At 53.0% G+C, this 19,118-nt stretch overlaps 3 protein-coding genes across 9 annotated transcripts in view; all 3 read right to left on the bottom strand.

Moving 5' to 3' along the window:
• Positions 1–125: 125 nt before the first annotated feature.
• On the bottom strand, positions 126–7,023 carry Lrrc24 (leucine rich repeat containing 24). The gene is made up of 6 exons (NM_198119.2): positions 6,976–7,023; positions 4,646–4,774; positions 3,502–3,749; positions 3,072–3,350; positions 2,773–2,941; positions 126–1,156 (listed from the first exon to the last, which is right to left on the bottom strand). The coding sequence occupies exons 3-6, from the start codon at positions 3,682–3,684 to the stop codon at positions 222–224; spliced, it is 1,566 nt and encodes a 521-aa protein (NP_932787.1). The 5' UTR covers positions 3,685–3,749; positions 4,646–4,774; positions 6,976–7,023; the 3' UTR covers positions 126–221.
• C030006K11Rik (RIKEN cDNA C030006K11 gene) lies at positions 6,315–8,695 on the bottom strand. Of its 2 annotated transcripts, none has more exons than NM_145472.2 (3): positions 8,505–8,695; positions 8,021–8,069; positions 6,315–7,833 (listed from the first exon to the last, which is right to left on the bottom strand). In NM_145472.2, the coding sequence occupies exons 1-3, from the start codon at positions 8,664–8,666 to the stop codon at positions 7,388–7,390; spliced, it is 657 nt and encodes a 218-aa protein (NP_663447.1). In that variant the 5' UTR covers positions 8,667–8,695; the 3' UTR covers positions 6,315–7,387. The 2 variants fall into 2 exon arrangements, with proteins under 2 accessions (NP_663447.1, NP_789798.2); NM_176828.4 differs by having other exon boundaries at positions 8,443–8,695.
• Positions 8,696–8,834: 139 nt separating this feature from the next.
• Arhgap39 (Rho GTPase activating protein 39) overlaps positions 8,835–19,118 on the bottom strand; it is a 94,182-nt gene continuing 83,898 nt past the window's right edge. For 4 of the 6 annotated variants that reach the window (NM_001168288.2, XM_030248492.1, XM_006520794.3 and 1 more), the window contains exons 7-12: positions 15,214–15,306; positions 12,253–12,326; positions 11,479–11,678; positions 10,773–10,864; positions 10,173–10,342; positions 8,835–10,026 (exon numbers count right to left, since the gene is read on the bottom strand). In NM_001168288.2, the coding sequence (NP_001161760.2) occupies positions 9,832–10,026; positions 10,173–10,342; positions 10,773–10,864; positions 11,479–11,678; positions 12,253–12,326; positions 15,214–15,306 (824 nt within the window). In that variant the 3' untranslated portion in view covers positions 8,835–9,831. The remainder of the gene's footprint in view (positions 10,027–10,172; positions 10,343–10,772; positions 10,865–11,478; positions 11,679–12,252; positions 12,327–15,213; positions 15,307–19,118) is intronic. The other 2 variants (NM_198420.3, XM_030248494.1) reach the window with 1 other exon arrangement.

Here is a 19,118-nt window from a genome sequence, read left to right on the forward strand (position 1 = left end):
AAGTAGGCTATCCCACTATTCTTACTGTCCAGAGCCATGGTGGATCACCAGGGCTGGCAGCTGGAGGAAAACACCTGATCCATGGTCCAACCCCCAGCACCCCACTAGGCCGCCCCAACACACTCAGTGGAGAAGCCTGGCTTCAACTTTACTTTGAGCATGCGCGGAGCTGCACCGACACCTGCCAATCCCCAGTGCCTGCGTCATTAGTACGCGCAAGCTCAGCAATGGATCTCATAGGCCACACGTGTAGGGAGGCGTAGCCCAGACTTGAGCCCATCGGGAGGATTGTGTTCTGGGGCCTCCTCAGGCAGTACCTCTGGGAACAGGGGCTTGGATCGGTCAATGACGAACATCTCGTGTCCATGGTCATCACGGAGCTCCTCGAGCTGTGCAAAGGTGCAAGGCCCATCCGAATAATCGTTGACAAATAGGGTGCCTTCTCCCGACGGCGCAGGCACCTTTTTCCGCCGGCGTCGGCGTCGGCAGATCATAGCTGCCAACAACAGCGCGGTGAGCGCCAGCAGCGCTATGGCTGCTGTGATCGCTGTCTGCGTTGCTAGGCCCAGGGCTCGGAAAGCCATGCTACCTGCCTCATGCTGGGGTTCATGTCCCACAGGGCGTGTAGCTGGGGCTTGCGGGTCAGGTAGCTGCTGTGACTGCTGCCGAGATGCGTTGACCAGTAGATGAAAGGGCACTCGAGCTTTGCCACCTGCATTGGCGGCCTCGCATTCGTACTTGCCTGCGTGAGCCAGTGTGATGTTGGTGAGGAAGAGCATGCCGCTGCCAGTATCTCGGGTGCCGTGCCCGCCCAAGCCTGGCGCCCCACCTTCCAGCTGGGCCTGGGCTTGAGGCTTACCATCGCGAGGCTGGGGCACCTTTCTCCAGACCACCAGGGGCTGTGGGTAGCCTGATGCCTGACAGGCGACCTGCAGGTCCTCCCCCAGATTAGCTGTAAACTCCGGGGGCTCCACGTTCACAGAGGGGGGAATGCAGATGAGGCTACCACCAGATACTTCTAGTAGACTCTGTAGCGCCAGGCGTGGGGGCTCTGCACATGTGATCTTCTTGTCTCTGGAGCTCAGAAGCCGTCGGCCCCCCTCTTTGATCCAAGAGCCCAGCCAGTGAAGGGCACAGTCACAACGCCATGGGTTCTCTGTGTAGGGCAGAATAGAGCCTAGGTAGATGGATCCTACTAATCCAAACAGAAGCCCTTATCTATCTCTTACAGATGCCTATAGGGTTCTAGAACCCTTGTCACCTCTTCCCTCACTCCAACTTCCTAGGAATGTTTGTGATGACAGTTCCTGAAAAGGCGTCAGCTTCTCCTGTCCTGGCTTTGCAAGCCTCTGCATCCCTCAGCCCGGCACTGAAACCCTGTCGTCACATGAGCTCTGTCCAGTTTTGCCTGGCTCCCCCTGATGACAAGTTAGAAGAGCCTCAAATCTCTACACACAGCGTTCTAGGACAACCAGTGCCTCACAGAAAACTCTGTCTTGAAAACCAAAACAAAAAAGAGCTTCAATTCTGTTAAGTTACTCTGCAGAACTTGTACCTTGTTTCCTTAAATAGATGCATAAGCTGTAGCTCCTAACAGTACTCCCTGGTAGTCCCTTATCAAGGCCGAGGTTCTTGTGTGGCCCTCCAAAGTAATGCCCACTGGCTGCCATAGTGAAGCAAGACAGACAAGGGGAAAATATAGGGGCACAGGAAGGGAGGCAAGTCCCCATAGAATCTGGCTGAAGCCTCTCACCAAGTGACATCAACATTAACTTTGAAGATTGCCAACATAACAATACTCCTTTTACATTTAGAAGAATATTAAAACAGCAGTGAACTCTAGGAAAGGCCTCGGCATGTATCTGTGGTCCTCAAGGATGAGCTTGCTCTTTTTGTAGGTAGTAACGAGACTAAACTTTTGTTTACAGTACGGGCACGTTCCCTGGCAACCCCTGTTACTTGGGAGCATGCACTATCTTCTGTATCCCTACCCAATGTGCAGGACCCACGCTATAAATGATTCCACTGAAGCTTTTCTTTGTTTTGTTTTCAAGACAGGATTTCTCTGTGTAGCCCTGGCTGTCCTGGAACTCAATTTTTATAGACCAGGCTGGTCTCAAACTCAGAAATCCTTCTGCTTCAGTCTCCCAATTACTGGGACTAAAGGCTTGTGCTACCATGTCTGGCTCTTATAGGTTCTTTAATAGTCCTTTGAGGTGTAATTTCTGAAGCCATCAAACTCAGTATACATGGCTATCATAAAGGCACTTAATTGACCGGGCAGTGGTGGCACACACCTTTAGTGGGAGGCAGAGGCAGGTGGATTTCTGAGTTCAAGACCAACCTGGTCTACAGAGTGAGTTCCAGGACAGCCAGGACTGTGCAGAGAAACCCTGTCTTGAAAAACCAAAAAAAAGAAAAAAAAAAAGCACTTATTTTGTAAAACCCACATGGCTCATTGGTGTGTTTTCATACCACGGCACCTGTCCTTACCCTCATGTTTCAAAGCTATCTTAACGTCCCTTTTAATAAATCCAAACTCTGTTAAATCTTGGTTATTCTGGAATCATTTTCTGCAGTAAGGTAGAACCTGGCTCAACCTGAGTCAGGGACTGTAAAAAATTAAGGGAACTCCCCAGGTTGATGTAGCCACAGTGTGGATCTGCCTCTGTTCCTACCACGGCTGACAATAGGAACCCACTGTGTACCTAAGCCTGCTTCTGCCTGCTGGGCCAGCTTTGGACTAGGAGACCCATACCAAAGAAGAGTTACCTGTGAGGCGTAGCACTTGTAGGCTGCTCAGAGGCTGCAGGGCCTCCTTGCTGATGGTGCCCAGTTGGTTCCTGCTGAGGTCCAGTAGGGCTAAGGAGGAAAGCCCAGCCAGGGCCTGGTCCTCCAGTAATTCAATGCTGTTTTCTTGAAGATGAAGTTCCTGTAGTCGCTGAAGTACCGACAAGAAATCATCAGGGAAAAGGACTAGTCAAGGTTGACTCTCCCTCCTAACCTCTCCTAGCAGCAGGGCAGTTGGGATATCGCAGCAAGATACAGAAGTGTTGGCGTTTGTAGCTTACCGGCAGGTGCAAGAAGGTGAAATCCAGCAGCTTTGCCAGCTGGTTTCCAGCCAGGTAAAGCACACGAAGCTGGACCAAGCCCACAAATGCGCCGCCACGCAATCCCCGAAGCCGGTTGCCAGTGAGCGCCAGTTCAAGCAGGCGAGGCTGTGCGCGGAAGGCACCGGACTCCAGCGCACGCAGGGTATTGTTGTGCAGGTAGAGGTGGCGCAGGGCAGCAAGAGGTGCCAGGGAGCCTTGCTCCAGGTGCGCGATGCTGTTGTCTTGCAGGAACAGTGTCTGAAGGTTGTGGGGACGAAAAGATTACTTCATTGTGGGGGCATGTCCCAGTGACCTTCCATTACATCTCTTACATTCACACACTCTATTCCGACGGGCACTGTAGCCCACTACTCCGATCCAAGTCCCTCCAGTCCCACACAGTGCCCACCTGCGTCCCCGGAGGGATTCCCGGTGGGACCACGCGCAACCGTAGAGCGCCACACTCCACTGTGGCGCTGTAGCAGCGGCAGGCGGCGGGACAGCCAGTGGCGCGGGGTGGGAGTCCAGGCAGCAGCGGCAGCAACAATAACCCCAGCAGTAGCAGCAGCAGCGTGGGGGCCCTTAGGGCCATTTCCGAAGAGCCCCACCAGGAAGCTGTGGCTTCCCCAGGGAATGGACCTGGATAGGATGCGCCTCCTGAAACAGGTTAGCAGGCCAGTGCTAACATTATCCAGCCAGTGCTTGTGCAGGAATGTAATGCCAGGCATGGTGGGTTATGCTCTTAACCTAAACTGGGGAAGCTGAGGCAGCCGGATTGTTGTAAGTTCAAGGCCAGGTCTAAGCTATATTTTCCAAGCCAGGTTGGCTGGACCACAGTGAGACTTAGTACTCAGGGGCCAGGCAATGGTGGTGCAGCCTTTAATCCCAGAATTTCCTTGGGAGACAGACCTCTATGAGTTTGACTTCTACAGGGTGAAATTCAAGAGCAGTCAAGGCTGCACAGAGAGACCCCCAACTTGAAAAACCAAACAAAAACCAAAAACCCGAAAAACCAAACCAAACCAAACCAACCAAAACAAACCAGCACTCCAGACTGGTCTACTTGGTGAGTTCCAGGTTGGTCAAGGCTATATATATACTGATATTTGTCTTTGAGAGAGAGAGAGAGAGAGAGAGAGAGAGAGAGAGAGAGAGAGAGGAAAGAAAGAAAGGAAGGAAGGAAGGAAGGAAGGAAGGAAGAAACAAAGAAACAAAGAAAGAAAAAAGGAAAGGGAAAAAAGGGCTCCCTACCTGTCTTTTACTCTTGGTAAAACCTATACAAAGGCTCCAAAATAGCTATACAAGTAAAGACACTTGCCTGGCCAGCCTGGTGACCTGAGCTGCATCTACCCAACCCACATAAAGGTAGAAGAAGCAACTCCACAAAGTTGGCCTCTGACCTGTATGAGCATTCCCCACTCCCAACAGATGTGCGTTTACACACACACACACACACACACACTTTTTTTTTAAAGGGAGCAACAACAACAAAACTCCTCCCCCCACCCCAATAAAAACAAAAGCAAAAGCCATCTTTCCTTGATGGTCCTTACCTTGCCCTAGGCCTCTTCCTGTGCCTATACTGAGAGCCTCCTGCTCGTCACTGGCACGACAGTCCCATCACTGGCACGGCAGCCTCCATTGGGCTCTCCTTGGTTCCCAGATGTAACAGATGTAACTGCCTGGGTAGCAAAGTCCAGGGCAATTATCCAGGTATGGACCAAAAGAGAGTGCCCCGGGCAGACACACCCCCTTGGTCTCATTCTGTGGGCACTGGCATCAGCATAAAGTTCAGCACTGGGCAGAAACTTCTTTGTGCCTCAACACAAGAGCAAGGGACCCCACATGAACTTGATCCATATAATCCCACCGTATGGTTCATTTGTCATGATCTGAGGGGGATGTGGTGGTCATGGCATAGCTTGGTGTGGTCTATGATCCTCCTGTTGTAGGGATAGTGGTTGGTAGGAAGCTCACCAAGAGTTAGGCTTTTCCTCAGGGCTAACTCCTATGTTTTATTTTCTTTTAGACAAGGTCTACTGTGTATCTCCGGTTGGCCTGGAACTCCTTATGTGGATGGCTTCAAACCCAGAGATGTCTGTCTGCCTCCAAGTGCTGAGATTAAAGGCCTATGTCACTATGCCTAGCTTATTTCTAGCTTTTTCTTTCCTTTTATTTTTAAAATCCACGAATGAATATTCTGCTTTTCATATATGTGTGTGCATCTCATGCCTACCTGGGACCCCCAAGAGTCAAAAGAAGGCATTAGATCCCCTGGAACTGAAGTTAGGATGGTTGTGGTGAGCCATCACTTGGGTGCTGGGAATTCACACCCAGCCCTACCCCCACTAAGACAGGTTCTCTTTCTCTGTGTCCATGACTGTCCTGAAACTCTAGTAAAACAGGCTGGCCTTGAACTCAGAGATCCACCTGCCCCTGCCTCTTTAGTACAGATTAAAGACCTGGGCCTCCATACCTGACTGTTACTTCTAATTGTTTTGAGCCAGGGTCTTGCTATACTTGGACTGGAGATCCTCTAATCATGCTTCCAAGTGGCGAGATCACAGGGTTGCACCACCACACCTGGCTTTCCCGGGTGATTTTAGAGAACAGAGGGATAAGACAAACAACAGGAAAATCATGCCTTGGCCCCACAGCTGGTTCGAAGCGGGGGCTGTGTCTTTGGAGTAGAGGAAGGTATGTGTCACATCTGGCTGGGATGTGGGGAAAAACCTCAGGTCATCCGCTGGTTTCTAACTTTCTTCTTTCCTCCCTCTGGGGATTGGCCTCAGTCTCTCCCGCACACCAGTCACAGGCTTTAAGCACACAATACACTGAGTTCCACTCCTATCACCGCAACTGGGTACCTAGCTTTCTAAGAATGTGGGAGCAGTGACCTCTGAAACTGTCAAGAAATGCACTCTACAGGTTACTGCATGTCCCTGGGTACCTAGAGACAGGAGGACTGGGGTCTAGTTCTAGCCACGATGAGCTCAGTTTTAATGGTGATGCCCGAAGCTGAGAAGCCTTAAGGAAGATAGGACCAAGGGTGCACTGTTCTCTAGTCTCCAGCCTCATTTGGCATGGTCTAGTGTTTTAATACTCGCCGATTCACCAGGTCTTCTTTGCTCTGAGTCAAGTTGAATTGTACTAAGTGGCCTTGGTGTTTGTCTCAATTTTGCACCAATTGTAAGTCACATGATCATTTAAAGTCAATAGAGATGAGGCAGCACAGCAGTAAAGTTTTAATGGAATAGCTTTGGCGCAGGCAAAGGCAGTTCCTAGATCTCAGGACATGTGGAGCCCCAAGAAGTGGGGACGCTTGCTAGGTTTCTGGGTTTTATTTCCTGGAACACGAATGACTGGTTGGTCCCTGGCTCCAGGCCTTGCACAGCTGTTCAGCCTTCAGTAGCAAAGCCTTGATCTGTGCATTAGGGATCAGAGCTGCTGCTTATGCAGAGGCCCAGATGTGCACCAGAGCAAGACAGCCATGTCAGGAATAAGGGCCCCTTATTAGATGAGCCCAGCAGAGATCCTTTTATCAGGACATGAACCTCTAATCCTGAGCAGGAGTGGGGTGTCGGTCTCTTGGATGCCTATCTAGGCGGGAAGAGGGTGGGGAGGAGTCCTGTGTCCTCTGTCGGGCCCAGCGGAGGTCTCTGGCAGCCCCTGCGATCCGGCGCTTTTAAGCAGCACTACCTCCCCTAACCGCCCCCTCCCGTTCCAGTGGGTCCGAGCCTGCTCATTGAGGGTGTGGTTTCCATCCCCTTCCCACTGCCAGATCCTATGACCTTTTCTCGGTGAGGCAGTCAGAACCTAGAGGGTCCCGATCCCGCCCCCAAGCCCGGTGACCTTGGGCCAGGATCTCCCCCCACCCCCTCACCTGCTCCAGTGGCGAGCGACTCCCCGCGGTGCTTGCGGCTGCAAGACTGGAGAAGCGGAGGGGGGGGTTGGGGTGGGCGCGCACGCGCACCGGCCCACGCGCGCCTTGCGCCTGCCGCCCTGCCTGACGTGACCAGCGCAGGCCAATCCGTGGGACGCAAAGCCGGTGTAAGGGTTAGAGGTGGCCGAGAGAGGACCTCTGTAGGGACAGAGGATAGCAGGGCAGCACCAGAACCTTGGACAGCGCCAACCACCCTGGGCTCACCTCTGCGCGCACGCGCTCTCAGTCACCAGCGTGCAGGTGACAGCGGACATCTAAGTTAATCTAGAGTGTTGGAGCAGAGGGGTAACCTGCGAGTACTACAAAACCCAGAGTTTGCTCTAACCCTCCCCACACAGCCCCAGCTGGAGTCTCAGGGCGGCGGGGCAGCGGGCAGCAGCGGGGCCAGATCCATAGTTAGGGCGATGCGGCGACCTTGCCAGTGTACGTGAGAGGGGACCGTAGGGGAGCTAGGCCCATACTCGAAGCAAGCGCTGAGCTCGAAGGCCAGGGCCGAGCGCACTAGACCCACACCGCCTGCGCGCTCCGGGGCCGGGTGGTACAGGCGCCCATTGGCCGCCAGGGGTAGCAAGCGAGCCGGCTCGAAGGGTATCGCCAGCGCCTCGCCACCGCCACAGTAGGAGAGACGAGGTGACTCGCTGTCGGAAGCCAGGAGGTGCGTGAAGACCACTGGCCGGTCTTCACAGCGCAGGAAGTTACGCTCTCTGCCGCAAAGCGAGAGGAAGGGGAAGGAAGCCTCGTAGCGCCCGCTGTGGTTGGGTCTCAGACGGGAGAAGAAAGTGACCAGGAACTGCAGGTCTGTGGGAACAAAAGGCACGATCATGCTCGGTGACCCAGCTTCCCCGACACGCTCCTTTTCCTGGGAATACCAGCACTGGCACGAGACAGCGGCCCCCCCTCGTGGATGGTGCCTTCCCTCAGAGTCGGGGAGCCGAGGCCCTGAAGGGTAGAGAGAGACACGAGGGAGCAGTGCAGTAAGCAATACCTTTGAAGCAGGTGATAAAGTTCTTCATTTTGGAGTCATCTAGGAAAAGCTGCAGAAGGGACACAGTGGACAGTAAGTCCTGGCAAGAAAGCCGGTGGTGTTCGCTGTCCTTGCTTTTCTGTCTAATGTGTTCAGGGGGGCATGTGGAAGGGCCCTGCGGACTCTCCCCACATCTACAGACAGGTTTCCAGGGTTGCAGCCCTCACCCCTTTTTCTACAGCAGGTTTGACAGCCGCTTGTCCCTAGCAATCGCGAGCAAGCACTCGGCTCTGGGACTGCTGCTAGGACAGGCTAGTGTGCGCGGGATTACGATGCGGTGAAAGCGGAAGGCCCCGGAATTAACTCTTCCAGCCTGGGCTTTGAAAGGTTCAAAGCCACGCGTAGCACCTATCCCAGGTCTCGCCTCTAGAACTACTCCCCACCCGGTGCCGATGGATTCCGCAGTCCCCTCAGGTCTCCTCCCTCTGTCACACGCCAGGCACACCTGGCCTTGGTGATCCACATAGTAGAAATACTCGCGGGTTCTGGGCTCCGGGCTTTGACCCTGTGTGTAGGAGACACGCTCGACCCCACTGCAGGTCCGAGCTCTCTGCGACCTCGCCAAGACTAGAGCCAAGTTACGCACTGCCCCACTAGGCGGCCACATTCTTCCACACCGGAAGCGGATCACACAGTGTTGTGCCTGGGGCTTTGGGTTCCGCCGGCAACACGTGCTCGGAGGGGCGGAGCTGTCTATCCCGCCCCCGGAAGTAGCTGCCAGACGTGGACTCCCCCGCCCCCTTGTCAGAAGTAACCTGAAAGAAACACAATCAGCGAGTGTGCACTTGAACTTTATTCACACGGAGCACTGTCCCCTCGAGCCACACGTACGAGGGAGCGCCTGCGGCCGAGAGGCCCTGGAGAGAGAGGCCAGGACCTCCGCATGACGGGACTTTTGTTTTTAATAAATAAAAACTCTAAAAATATATATATATAAACAGGAGAAATGAAGTTTGACAACTGTTGGAACTCAGATTCCAGAATGGAAAACGCAAACGAGTCCAGGCAGGTCTCATCCACGCGCCGCCCGTGTGTGGAGTTTGGTCAGAGGCCGCGAGGTCAAAGGAGGGTGGTGCTAACTTGCTCAGCGCGAGGACCGCAATGGCAGTTCAAGAGCTAAATAGCATCTGGTTAAAACTATGTCCTTAGCAAACTTAGTTCTGTCGTTCTATTTATATCTTTATACACAAGTAGGCTGGGTATCGGATAGATTCTGTAGTCAAAAAACAAAAAACCTCTCGCCCTCCCTCACCCGCCCCAAGAAAGCCTGCCTAGCCCTGGCCCTAACCCAGAGGGCTTTGGTTTGGGGCCTCCCCTTGCACAAAGACCTATTAGGCATCGAGCCGACGGAGCCAAGTCCTAGTAGTGGCCAGCACAGCTCTCCAGAACGCCTCTAACTCTCCTTCTGGCCCCAGCCAGAGGCCCCTAGACTAGGGTGGGAGGGATCAGGGCGAGAGTGCCTTGGTGGAGGATTGCCCTGAAGAGGGGACAAGGTCCTGTTGCCCTGAGCAACGCGGTATGTGCTTCAGCCGACCAGGAGGGCAGTGTCGCTCGGCTCCGGGAAACAGAAGGCACTTCTCGGGGCTGGCTTGCGACTGGCAGGGCGAGCCGGTACCTGCAGGAACTGGCCGCGAGATATGGCGCGGCTGCTTGGCCCCGGGAGGGCCTAGGGCGGGGCCGGCGTCTGGCGGGGCCTGGCATGCTGCCTCGCGCTGGGGCCTTCCCTCCCACCTTCCCGGGTGTCACCCTAGCAGGCGTCCATAGCCCGCGTGCTATAGCACGCCCTCCATGAAGCTGGTATCTAAATGCTGAATGAGCACTCGAAGGAAGGACATCTCCTTTCGTGTATTCTCGAAGATGACGCGAGGATCATCCGACTGGCAGCGCAGGCAGTTGGGTGCCATCACCATAGCCAGGTTGCTGACGTCCATTTTGGTGATGGCTACGTTGGCTGGCTGCACGAACACCTGTGTGAGGGGGTCCGGGTGAAGGGAGAGGAGAGCAGAGTGGAGGGTAGGCGTAGCTATTAGGGGATGAGCTGAACAAAGTGGAAGGTTGGCTGGGAAGGATGGTAGGTGGGCGTGGTGCGGCACTGGATGCAGATCATGCATACCTGGAGGAAGCGAATGAGGTAGCACAGCACCATTCGGTTGATGCGCGGTAGCGCGTGCACCACGGCCACAGCAGCCTCCGGGCTCTCGTAGTGCGCAATGCATTGTTCGTAGAATTCATGAGGAATCAAGGGCTCTTCCAGCTCCCGATACCACAGCTTCAGCAGCGATGCTGAGGGTGGGAGTGACTTAGGTGGTCTTGGCTTGGGAACCCCTAAGCCAAGCATCCACCAGAGGCCACATCCAGAGAAACAGGGTGTATGGGAGAATATGGAACAGGCTGGAAAGGGTCCCTCTAGCTAAAGCTGTACAGCCTGAGCCCAGATCTCAGAGACACTAGCTGCTGGAGGACCTGGGATCATTCTTGACAGTACAGGTATGTGTGCATGTGTCCACAATGGCTATACAACAGTGTGGGAGGATGTTTAGAATTCTTCTGAAGATAGGCGCCAGGGGTGAAGGATGGTTAGATGCAGCCACAGGACAGGGGGACAAGGCCATAGGGTGATCCCGAACAGGAGTCCCGCCTGCATGGTTATCTGCTTTCTGGGATATGCATGCAAGCCAACTCTTCAAAAATACTGAGTATATGTGGGGCTCACCAGGGACATGGGGATCCTCCAGGCCTGTAGGCACCTTCCACTGATCCACCTGCAACTTGAGGGCATTCACCTCATCAATGTCCCCAGGGACCCTAGAGAACACAGGGTGCATCTCAGACTAGAGCAGCTCACCTGTTCTCGAGCTAGAGTCGGGAATAGCAGAAAGGCTCAAGGACCCGCCAACCGCTCAGTCTCAGGCAGGGTGGGGTGACTCAGCTTTTCCTTTTGGCTCTCTTGGCTTCCCTGTGCAATTGGTTCCCTTGGTAGGCCACTAAAGCCCAAACTTGCTTCTCTTTTTGTCTTGGGGCCTTGGACCTCCCCAGGCCTGACAGGTGACAAGCCAGTCATTACAATGGTTGACACTGCATAGGCAAGTGCCATCCCAAGGGCTGGGTATGCCACATCCCTGTTCACCCAGGATGCTGAAACTGCCTGGCCAGCTGCATGCCATCTCTGAAGCTCTTGTCAGAGGTGATGTTCCTGCTGGCATCCAGGTACCTTCTGGACCCGTTGGCTGTCTTTATTGGCCATGACCTACTCTAGGGGTAGGGTGGGGTGGTGACACAGCTAACTTGCCTCCTGTGGACTGGGCATTGCCTTGTCTCTTTTGGCTTCATGGCCCCTAGCCCTAATGTCCCTGACACTAGAGATATAAACACACAACTGTGCTCATTTTCCCACCCACAACCTGGGGCTGGCAAGGCACCTGAAGATACCCTCTGTCTGGTCACCGTTGAGTGCCAGGACCTCCTCGGAGAGCCGTGTCTGTACCCAGGGCAGCTGCCTGTCAGGATAGCGCTCTTTCTGCATGCTCATCACCTCCTGCAGTGCACTGCCAAACATGGATGGGCTGAACACTGCGTTCTTGGCATGTCGGATCTCCTCCACATTAGGCTTCTTCAGGCCCTGTGAAAACAGCCCAACACTCAGGTCCTGTTGTAGTCCAGCCTCCTTCTTTCATCTCTTTTCCCTAATTCTGGTTCTTGGCCCAGCCAGTACCCGGGACTACCCAGACCCTAACCCAAGTCACTAAGGAGGACCCATCAGGCCATCTGCAACACCTGAAAGCATGGATATGCAGAATGTTAGAGGGGTGAGGGTCCCCATCACAGGCTTGCATATGGCAGTATATGCCTGCTGCATCTCACCATGCCACTTGGAGTTCTTAGGGGGCCAGTGCAGCCAGGATGTCATTTCTAGGCTCTGGGAGGCAGGGTATAGCCAGGTAGATGGATTACCTTACTTGGGTAGGCTACCTGATGTCTAGTACCCATTTGCATTGCTCCTCAACTGGAGGCTCAGGCATGGCCACAAGTCCTTTGATGGGAAAGACTAGGGGAGCCTTCCTAGTTAAGCACTAACAGGTTGGGCCCCGCTGTCAGCAGGTACTCTGCCACGCCTCACTGCCTCCCATCAGGCTTCTGGATGGACTAGAGGAGAGTCACTTGCCCTACCCTGCTTCCCCCAGACGCATTTGTACCTTCTTGGCCCCAGTCAAAGCTGCCTTCTGCAGTTTGTGGTAACAGTACTTCGCATAGGTGCTTATTGCCACCCCTAAAAGAGAAAGGGTGACAGTCAGCCTGGAGTGGACATGTGGGATACAGGGGCTGAGAACAGCAATTACAGGGTTTTCACCCACCCCTGAGCTAGACAGTAGCCCATATTTTCTCCCAGGCACAGTCCTATAGTACAAAGCCCCAGGAGGAGAGGCAAGGGGAGCTTCCCACGCCTGTAGGAGCTAGGGTGGAGGAGAGCCTTCTACAGCCTTCCTACAGCCACAGAGGAAAACCAGGCTGGAGACAAAGCACATCCCTGTAAGGAGTCATAGGCAAGAAAGGACACACTCAGGCCTTCAACTCTACTTCCTTTCCTCCTCAGGTGACCCTAGCAAGACCTTTGGTCTTCCCTGGTCCCAGGGGAAGAGGCTTCTAGTGCCTTTGGCCAGCACTGGGGCAAACACAGTTTTCCAGCAGGCATGGCTTCCTTAGGGAGGGGTGAGGTTGGGGGGCAAGAGTGTCAGGGAGAGGATGAAGTGTCGAGGCTTTGCTCTCATTTGGAGACAGGACTCTCAGCAGAGGCTAAGGCAGGGCTGAAGGCCTGCCTTCCTTTCAAGGGAGGGGGCTTTCTGGGACTCAGCCCCTGCAGCAGAGCTAGTGGGGTTGGAGTGTTGGTACACTCCAGTGACATAAACTTAGGCTAGGCATGAATGGAAGATGATGTCAAGTGTCACCCAGTTGGTCCTGGCAAATAGGGAGAGAGGCAGATGACAGAAAATGCCAAGAATGTCATGGACAGACCTCCACTAGCTGTGTGCTTCTGAAAAACAGACGCCCTCCTCTGGAAGTTCCTTCTCTGACTCCTAGCTTGCTATCCACTGGGGTCAATGAGATCTCTTAAGTTTCTTGTGGACATCTGAGGAATTGGGAAGGGCCTTAGATGTGTGCGTCCATATCCCATAAGCTTATTTTGTCCCATTAGACTACTTTATCATAAAAGTTTATTCACTTCTGTAAAAGGGGTTCCTTTCTAACCAAAGTAATTATAGATTTCTCAGATGTTTAAGTCTTGGACAATCTGCCCCACGTCCCATGTGATCCACAGAACCTGGCAGAAGATCCAGGCTCTTGTCCTCAGCCAGCTGGAGATAGCTCTGAGCTTTCTACTTCAGGGCACCCTACCCCTCAGGAAAGCCGTAAGGCTCCCTTGTTAAGAACAGAGTGCTGAAGTTCTTCCCCTGCCCTGGCTCAGCTCAGCAGATGTCTGAGAACAATGGAAGGGACTTAGGCCTGTTGCCTCCTGTTCTGCCCTCAGGGCTGCCTTGTCGGACAGTTGATCAGGAGCACAGCATTTCCCATCCCTACCACTCCTCAGCTGGCGGCAGGTATGAGAAAAAATCTCCCTGGGCTTCAGTGTCTCAGTAGGATAAGGACTAAATAAAGCCCATCTTAGATGCTGAGGATGGTTGTCTGGGAGCCAGTTAAGTGTTAGGCAGACAGCCTCTGGTGCTGTGGTGGTAGCAGGTAGGTCAGGACTGAGGCCGGAGCTACATGTAACCCGGAGTCTAGGTAGCGGCAGTGACTTCTGCTCTGTGCTGAGTGTCCGCAGTGGGTCAGGCAGCGGTCACTGCCATCCCATAGAGACCTTTCCTTGCATGAGGTCTGCTCCTGGGTCTGCAGTCTAGCCTCGTTGAACCTTGGCTGCAGGTTTTTGAACAGTTTTACATCAAGGAGCAGCTTACACTTGTAGACTTAGAGGAGCAGTGCCTCAGGTTCTTCCTAGCGCAGCAGGTGCACCAGCGCTTACTGTGTCTGCTGGTGCTCAGCCCGCATGGTCCAGGGAAGGAGTGCTCCCCAGTCTCCTACCTGACAATCTGGGCTCCAGAGCTCTGCCCAGCTCTGCTTCAAGGTCCACAGGAGTTTGTTTCCTACCTTGTTGGCCAAAACTCACAGGTAGTTGGATCTGTCCAGCTCCCGTGCCCTGGCAGCTGGGAAGCAGGGGCTGGTAACTCTACTACTATCCCCACGGGCAGTCTCAACACAGGCTTGCCAGGGCAGCCTGGGAGGCCCCAAGCAAGAGAACATTTCAACCCTACGGAAGTCATCCTGGCCTCCTCATAAGGCTCTGCATGTTCTGCAGCTTCCTGCTGGCCACTTGTTCTGTTTTACACACATCTCATCTACAAAAAGCTCGTCCCTGAGTTCCCGTGGGCAGTACAGAGTGAAGAGTCAAACAAGGAGCAGGAGGCAGGGGTTCCAATACTGTGGATGCTGGCCTGGTGGAAGCAGGTCTGTAAGAAGCTGGTGCAGGCAGGCCAGAGCTGCCTTGAGGCCTTATGAAGGAATGGCAGCATTGAGCTGTCACTGAGAGCTCTAGATAGGGAGGTCACAGCCTTCTCTGGTGTTCAACTGAGCTGAGTGGTCCTGATAGGGCTCAGGGGAAGAGCGAGGAGGATACTGGTGGAAGAAGGCAGAGAAACTCTGGGCTTCAGAAGGCTTTGCTGGGGCCACCATGGGAAAGGGAAGATTCCCTGCTGGTAACAGGGTGGGCTCCCCTGCCCCCAGAGGTACCAGGCTAGAGGGCAGGGCCAGGGAAGCACTTGGCACAGGACAAGCAGCTCCTCCACCTGTGAGCCTCACCCCACGGTCAGGCCCGTTCACTCACCTGGGGGTGACTCCAGGCCTTCACAGGTTAGTCCTTGTTCCCCCTGTCCACCAAGAAGCAAGCTGTGGGTTGTCCTGGGTACCGCCAGAAGAGGTGCGCAGCATGCACCGTTTCTCTAGTCACTGTGGCACCCCAGACCTCCAGGTTTTGCTTGCTTGGGAGGCCCCAAGCCTGAGGTTAGTGTCCCTCCCCCAGCCCAGAAGCGGTTAGAGAAGGCCAGGCGGCCATGGCTGAAGAGCAGAGCGGTGCAGAGGCAGCGCCCAGGCTGCAGAGGCCCTACCATCTGGCTCTTCAACATAAGGCTTGGGTTTCTTTCTCAGTTTGGACTTCTTCTTACTGTTTCTTTCCAGAAGCTCTTTTATGTGCTGTGTCACTGGGGAGCAAACAGAACCGTGAGGACCACAGGACACAAGCCAGAAAACACTGCCCATGTGGTTCGTACACTTGGTGGCAAGGAGGCCCCTGGGCCTGCTGGGGGTCTGTCCCCATCAAGCTGAAGGCCACGTGTCTCTGGAGACAGGCGGCTATGTGCACACATAGGTGGCTATGTGCGGGATGCTGGGACCTTGCTGGTGCTATATGACCAGAGGGCCTCAAGTGGTAGGAAGGCAGAGGGAGATATAGTGCAGCTGGTTCACACATCTCTGGCCAAGAGGAGGGTTGGGTCTGGGCTCTTGAGCTGGTGTTTGGTCCACAGACCCACTGCTACAAAGCCAACAGAAACGGGTGAATGACGGTGACAGGAGGCTCTAGTCTGGCGCAGACTGCCACCCGTGCTGGTGACTTGTCACCTGCCTGAGGACATGCCTGTCAGATTTCGGCACTGTGAAAGTGTCTTCTCCCCCATTTCCCATCAATGCACTCTTTGGAAGTCAGTCACGAGGAAATGTGTTAAGGGGATTTATTCAATCCTTTGGTTTTAAGCCTTACCGCTAGGAAGTTTTCAGTTGGCTAGCATTCCTGAACAGCTCCCATTACCTCTCCCTCCCTAAGCCTCTATGTCAAGATTTGTGACTGAACACAAGAGTTTCAGTGCATGCAAAGCAGGGAGTCTAACAAGAAGTGACAGGTCCAGCCCTTTTTACTTTTTGAGACGTGATCGTATTTAAACCAGTACAGCTGCCTTGAACTCACTTTGTATCCAGGGCAGGCCTTGCCTCTTTTCCTCTTGCCTTGGCATACTGGGTAGATGATAGACTAGTACAGCACCAGGCGTGACTATGCTTACTTTATGTATTTTGGGTGCTGAGGACTGAACTCACAGCCTTGTGAACACTAGGCAAGTGTCTTGCACGGAGCTATAATTGTAGCCCTGAAGTTTCTGAGGTCTTGAAATTCTAAGCCCTTGCTGTATAGTTCAGGCTGACCTTGACTGGAGATCCTCCAGCCTCACGCCCTCTCTGCACTATGTCCTAGCCACTTCTGACACATCTCATCAATATATTTTCTATACTAGGATGAAATCAGCTATTTCTTGAAAGGACTATGGGTTCTTATAACAGAAAAACCAAAAAAAAAAAAAAAAAAAAAGAAGAAGAAGAAAGGGTGTCTGGTGTACTTTTCCTTATTCAAGCATCCGTGCTTCTGAGATCCTCTCAGCAGACAGAACAAGCAAATATGTGTCCATTGATCCATGTATATACGAACATATCTATAAATACTTCTGTAGGTATGGATTTGTGTTGCTATTAAAGTACATATGAGTTCACTAGGCAGTGGTGGCACACACCTTTAATCCCAGCAGAAGCAGAGGCAAGTGGATCTCTATAAATTCAAGGCCAGCCTGATCTACAGAGCAAGTTCCAGGTGAGCCATGGCTACAGAGAAACCCTGTGTCAGAAAAACAGAGTAACATGAGTTCGTTAACCCATCAATCCACACACCTTTGGCTGCAACTTTAACTGGCTTTCCATTTCTCTCTTTCTCTCTCTCTCTCTCTCTCTCTCTCTCTCTCTCTCTCTCTCTCTCTCTTTCTCTCTCTCTCCTGGAACTCACTCTGTAGACCAGGCTGGCCTCAAACTCAGAATTAACGTTTTGATTTATGATTTTTTTTTTTAATTCTTGAAATAGGTCTGTGTATGTAGTCTTGGCTACCTTAGAATTCCCTCTGTGGACCTGCCTGGCCTAGAGATCCATTTTCCTCTGCCTCCTGAGTGCTGTGTTAAAGGAATGTGCCACCATACCTGGTTGGTTTATAACACATTTTTGAGTTAATTTTTCATACAGTGCAAAGTGGAGGTTGGAGTTAGTATCTTTTGTGTTTGAAAGACCCTGCACCTCTGAGGAAAACAGACCTGCTCCATCCTGGCACCTCTGTGATCACAGACCTTCCTCCCCAGACCAGACTTTGACTTCACCAGATCTACAAGCCATCGGTGGGAGGTCCTCTAACACGCTGCTCTTTTTCATTAACGGAGCTCCACGCTGCCCCTTCCGTCCTCTTGAGAGCTCCTACCGTCCTCTAGAAAGACCCTACCCTCAGCTGCAGCATCCGGCTGTGCCTCAGGCCAGCTGGTCTTCCAAAGCAGGTGCTGCAAACTCTTGAGTAGGTAAGGCAGGACTCATGCCATACTCTACCTTCCCTGGACCACAATCTGAGTATTTGAGACAAGACGCCACATGTAGTCCTGGCTGGCTGAAAGTCTCTATAGACCAGGAAGCCCCAAAATTGCTGCAGTCTGTTTATATCGCTTCTTTGTTGTAGCTTTTGTGCCATACAGGGTGACAGGAAGGGCCAGTTACTTAAACACACACACACACACACACACACACACACACACACACACACACAACAAAAACCCTGTACACTTTAACATAAAAAGATTAGGATGAGGCAGTTCAAAAACTGCTGAACTGGGTGGCGATGGTGCACACCTTTAATCCCAGCACTCAGGAGGCAGAGGCAGAGGCAGGGGATCTCTGAGTTCGAAGCGAGTCTGTTTCAGGACAGCCCGGGCTACACAGAGAAATCCTTCCACAAACAAAACAAAGCAAAACAAAACAAAACCAAACCAAACCAACAAACAAAACTGCTGCAGTCCTGTCTCTGGCTCCCGAGTGCTGGCATTATGGGTGAGTCCCACCACGCCTTGCTGGGACCCATGCTCTTGAACAATGCTCATTTATGCCTGTTGAGGATGGGGTGACAGCTTGCATGTAGAGGTCTCTTTGCGGCTCATGGCCAAGCAGAGCTGCACACAGGCAAACTTGAGGTGACCCAATGATGGAGATGGTTTTGACAGTAAGAGCAGCCAGGCCCCATGGCCTGGATGCAGGCCACCAGTTGGCTGCTTACCATTCAGAGTCCAGAGGTAAGACTTTTGGGGTGCTATTAGGCCACTGCCCTGAAGCTAAATATTTTTCCTACTTTTGTAAAAGCCAGAACACTATGGGTATAATACACTGTGAAAAAAGCCCACACAGACACTGTGCGAAGGGGGGTACCATAGGAGGTCCTACAGAAACAGCCCAGTTATGGCCTTCCTGGCTAGATGACCCTTAAGCCCCTAGTCACCTCCTAAGTTTTCATTTTCTTACTAACTCACTCAAGGACACGCCTGAGATGTTGCACGTGCCTCACGCTGTGCTGGGCAGAGGAGACTCGTTTTCATACCCTATAGCTCAAGTACACTCGAAGGCTCTTTAGAAAGGGCAAAGAAATGGTCTACGAGGTCAACAAAGCACAGCTTCCAGGACCCCTACTCGTAGGAAGGCATACGAGGACCAGACCGGGGTTCTTGACTTCTCCCCTCAAGCCTAGAGTAACCCCAGCTGCTTGGAATCTGACTCTGGTTCCCAGTGCAGGTGTGGGAGCACCGGTATGTGCCAGGTTCTACATCCGCCAGTACCCACGCTGGGTAGAAGCCACATGGCTTCTGAGATTCCCCTCTCACGTGGCTGACATGTGCTTCCTATGCTTGGCACACCTTTTCCAGAAGCCTGTGCAAGCCATGCAGCTTCTGCCATGTCCTCATGTGAGCACGGTGAGCCAACATTATGAAGACTGCTGTCCCCATCTCTGTCCCTGGTGGAGACAAGGCCTAGAGGCCCCGATCAGTTTCTAGAGAAATAGCCCACGAGAGGCTCTTCTCCTCCCGAGGAACATTGCACAGGATCGTATAGTTACAAGCATGTGGGTTTGAGCATGTGTGTCTGCATCAAAACAGAAGCTCTGTGCCTGGATTC

Source organism: Mus musculus, chromosome 15 (genome assembly GCF_000001635.26).
Source record: "Mus musculus strain C57BL/6J chromosome 15, GRCm38.p6 C57BL/6J".
Classification (NCBI taxonomy): Eukaryota; Metazoa; Chordata; class Mammalia; order Rodentia; family Muridae; genus Mus; species Mus musculus.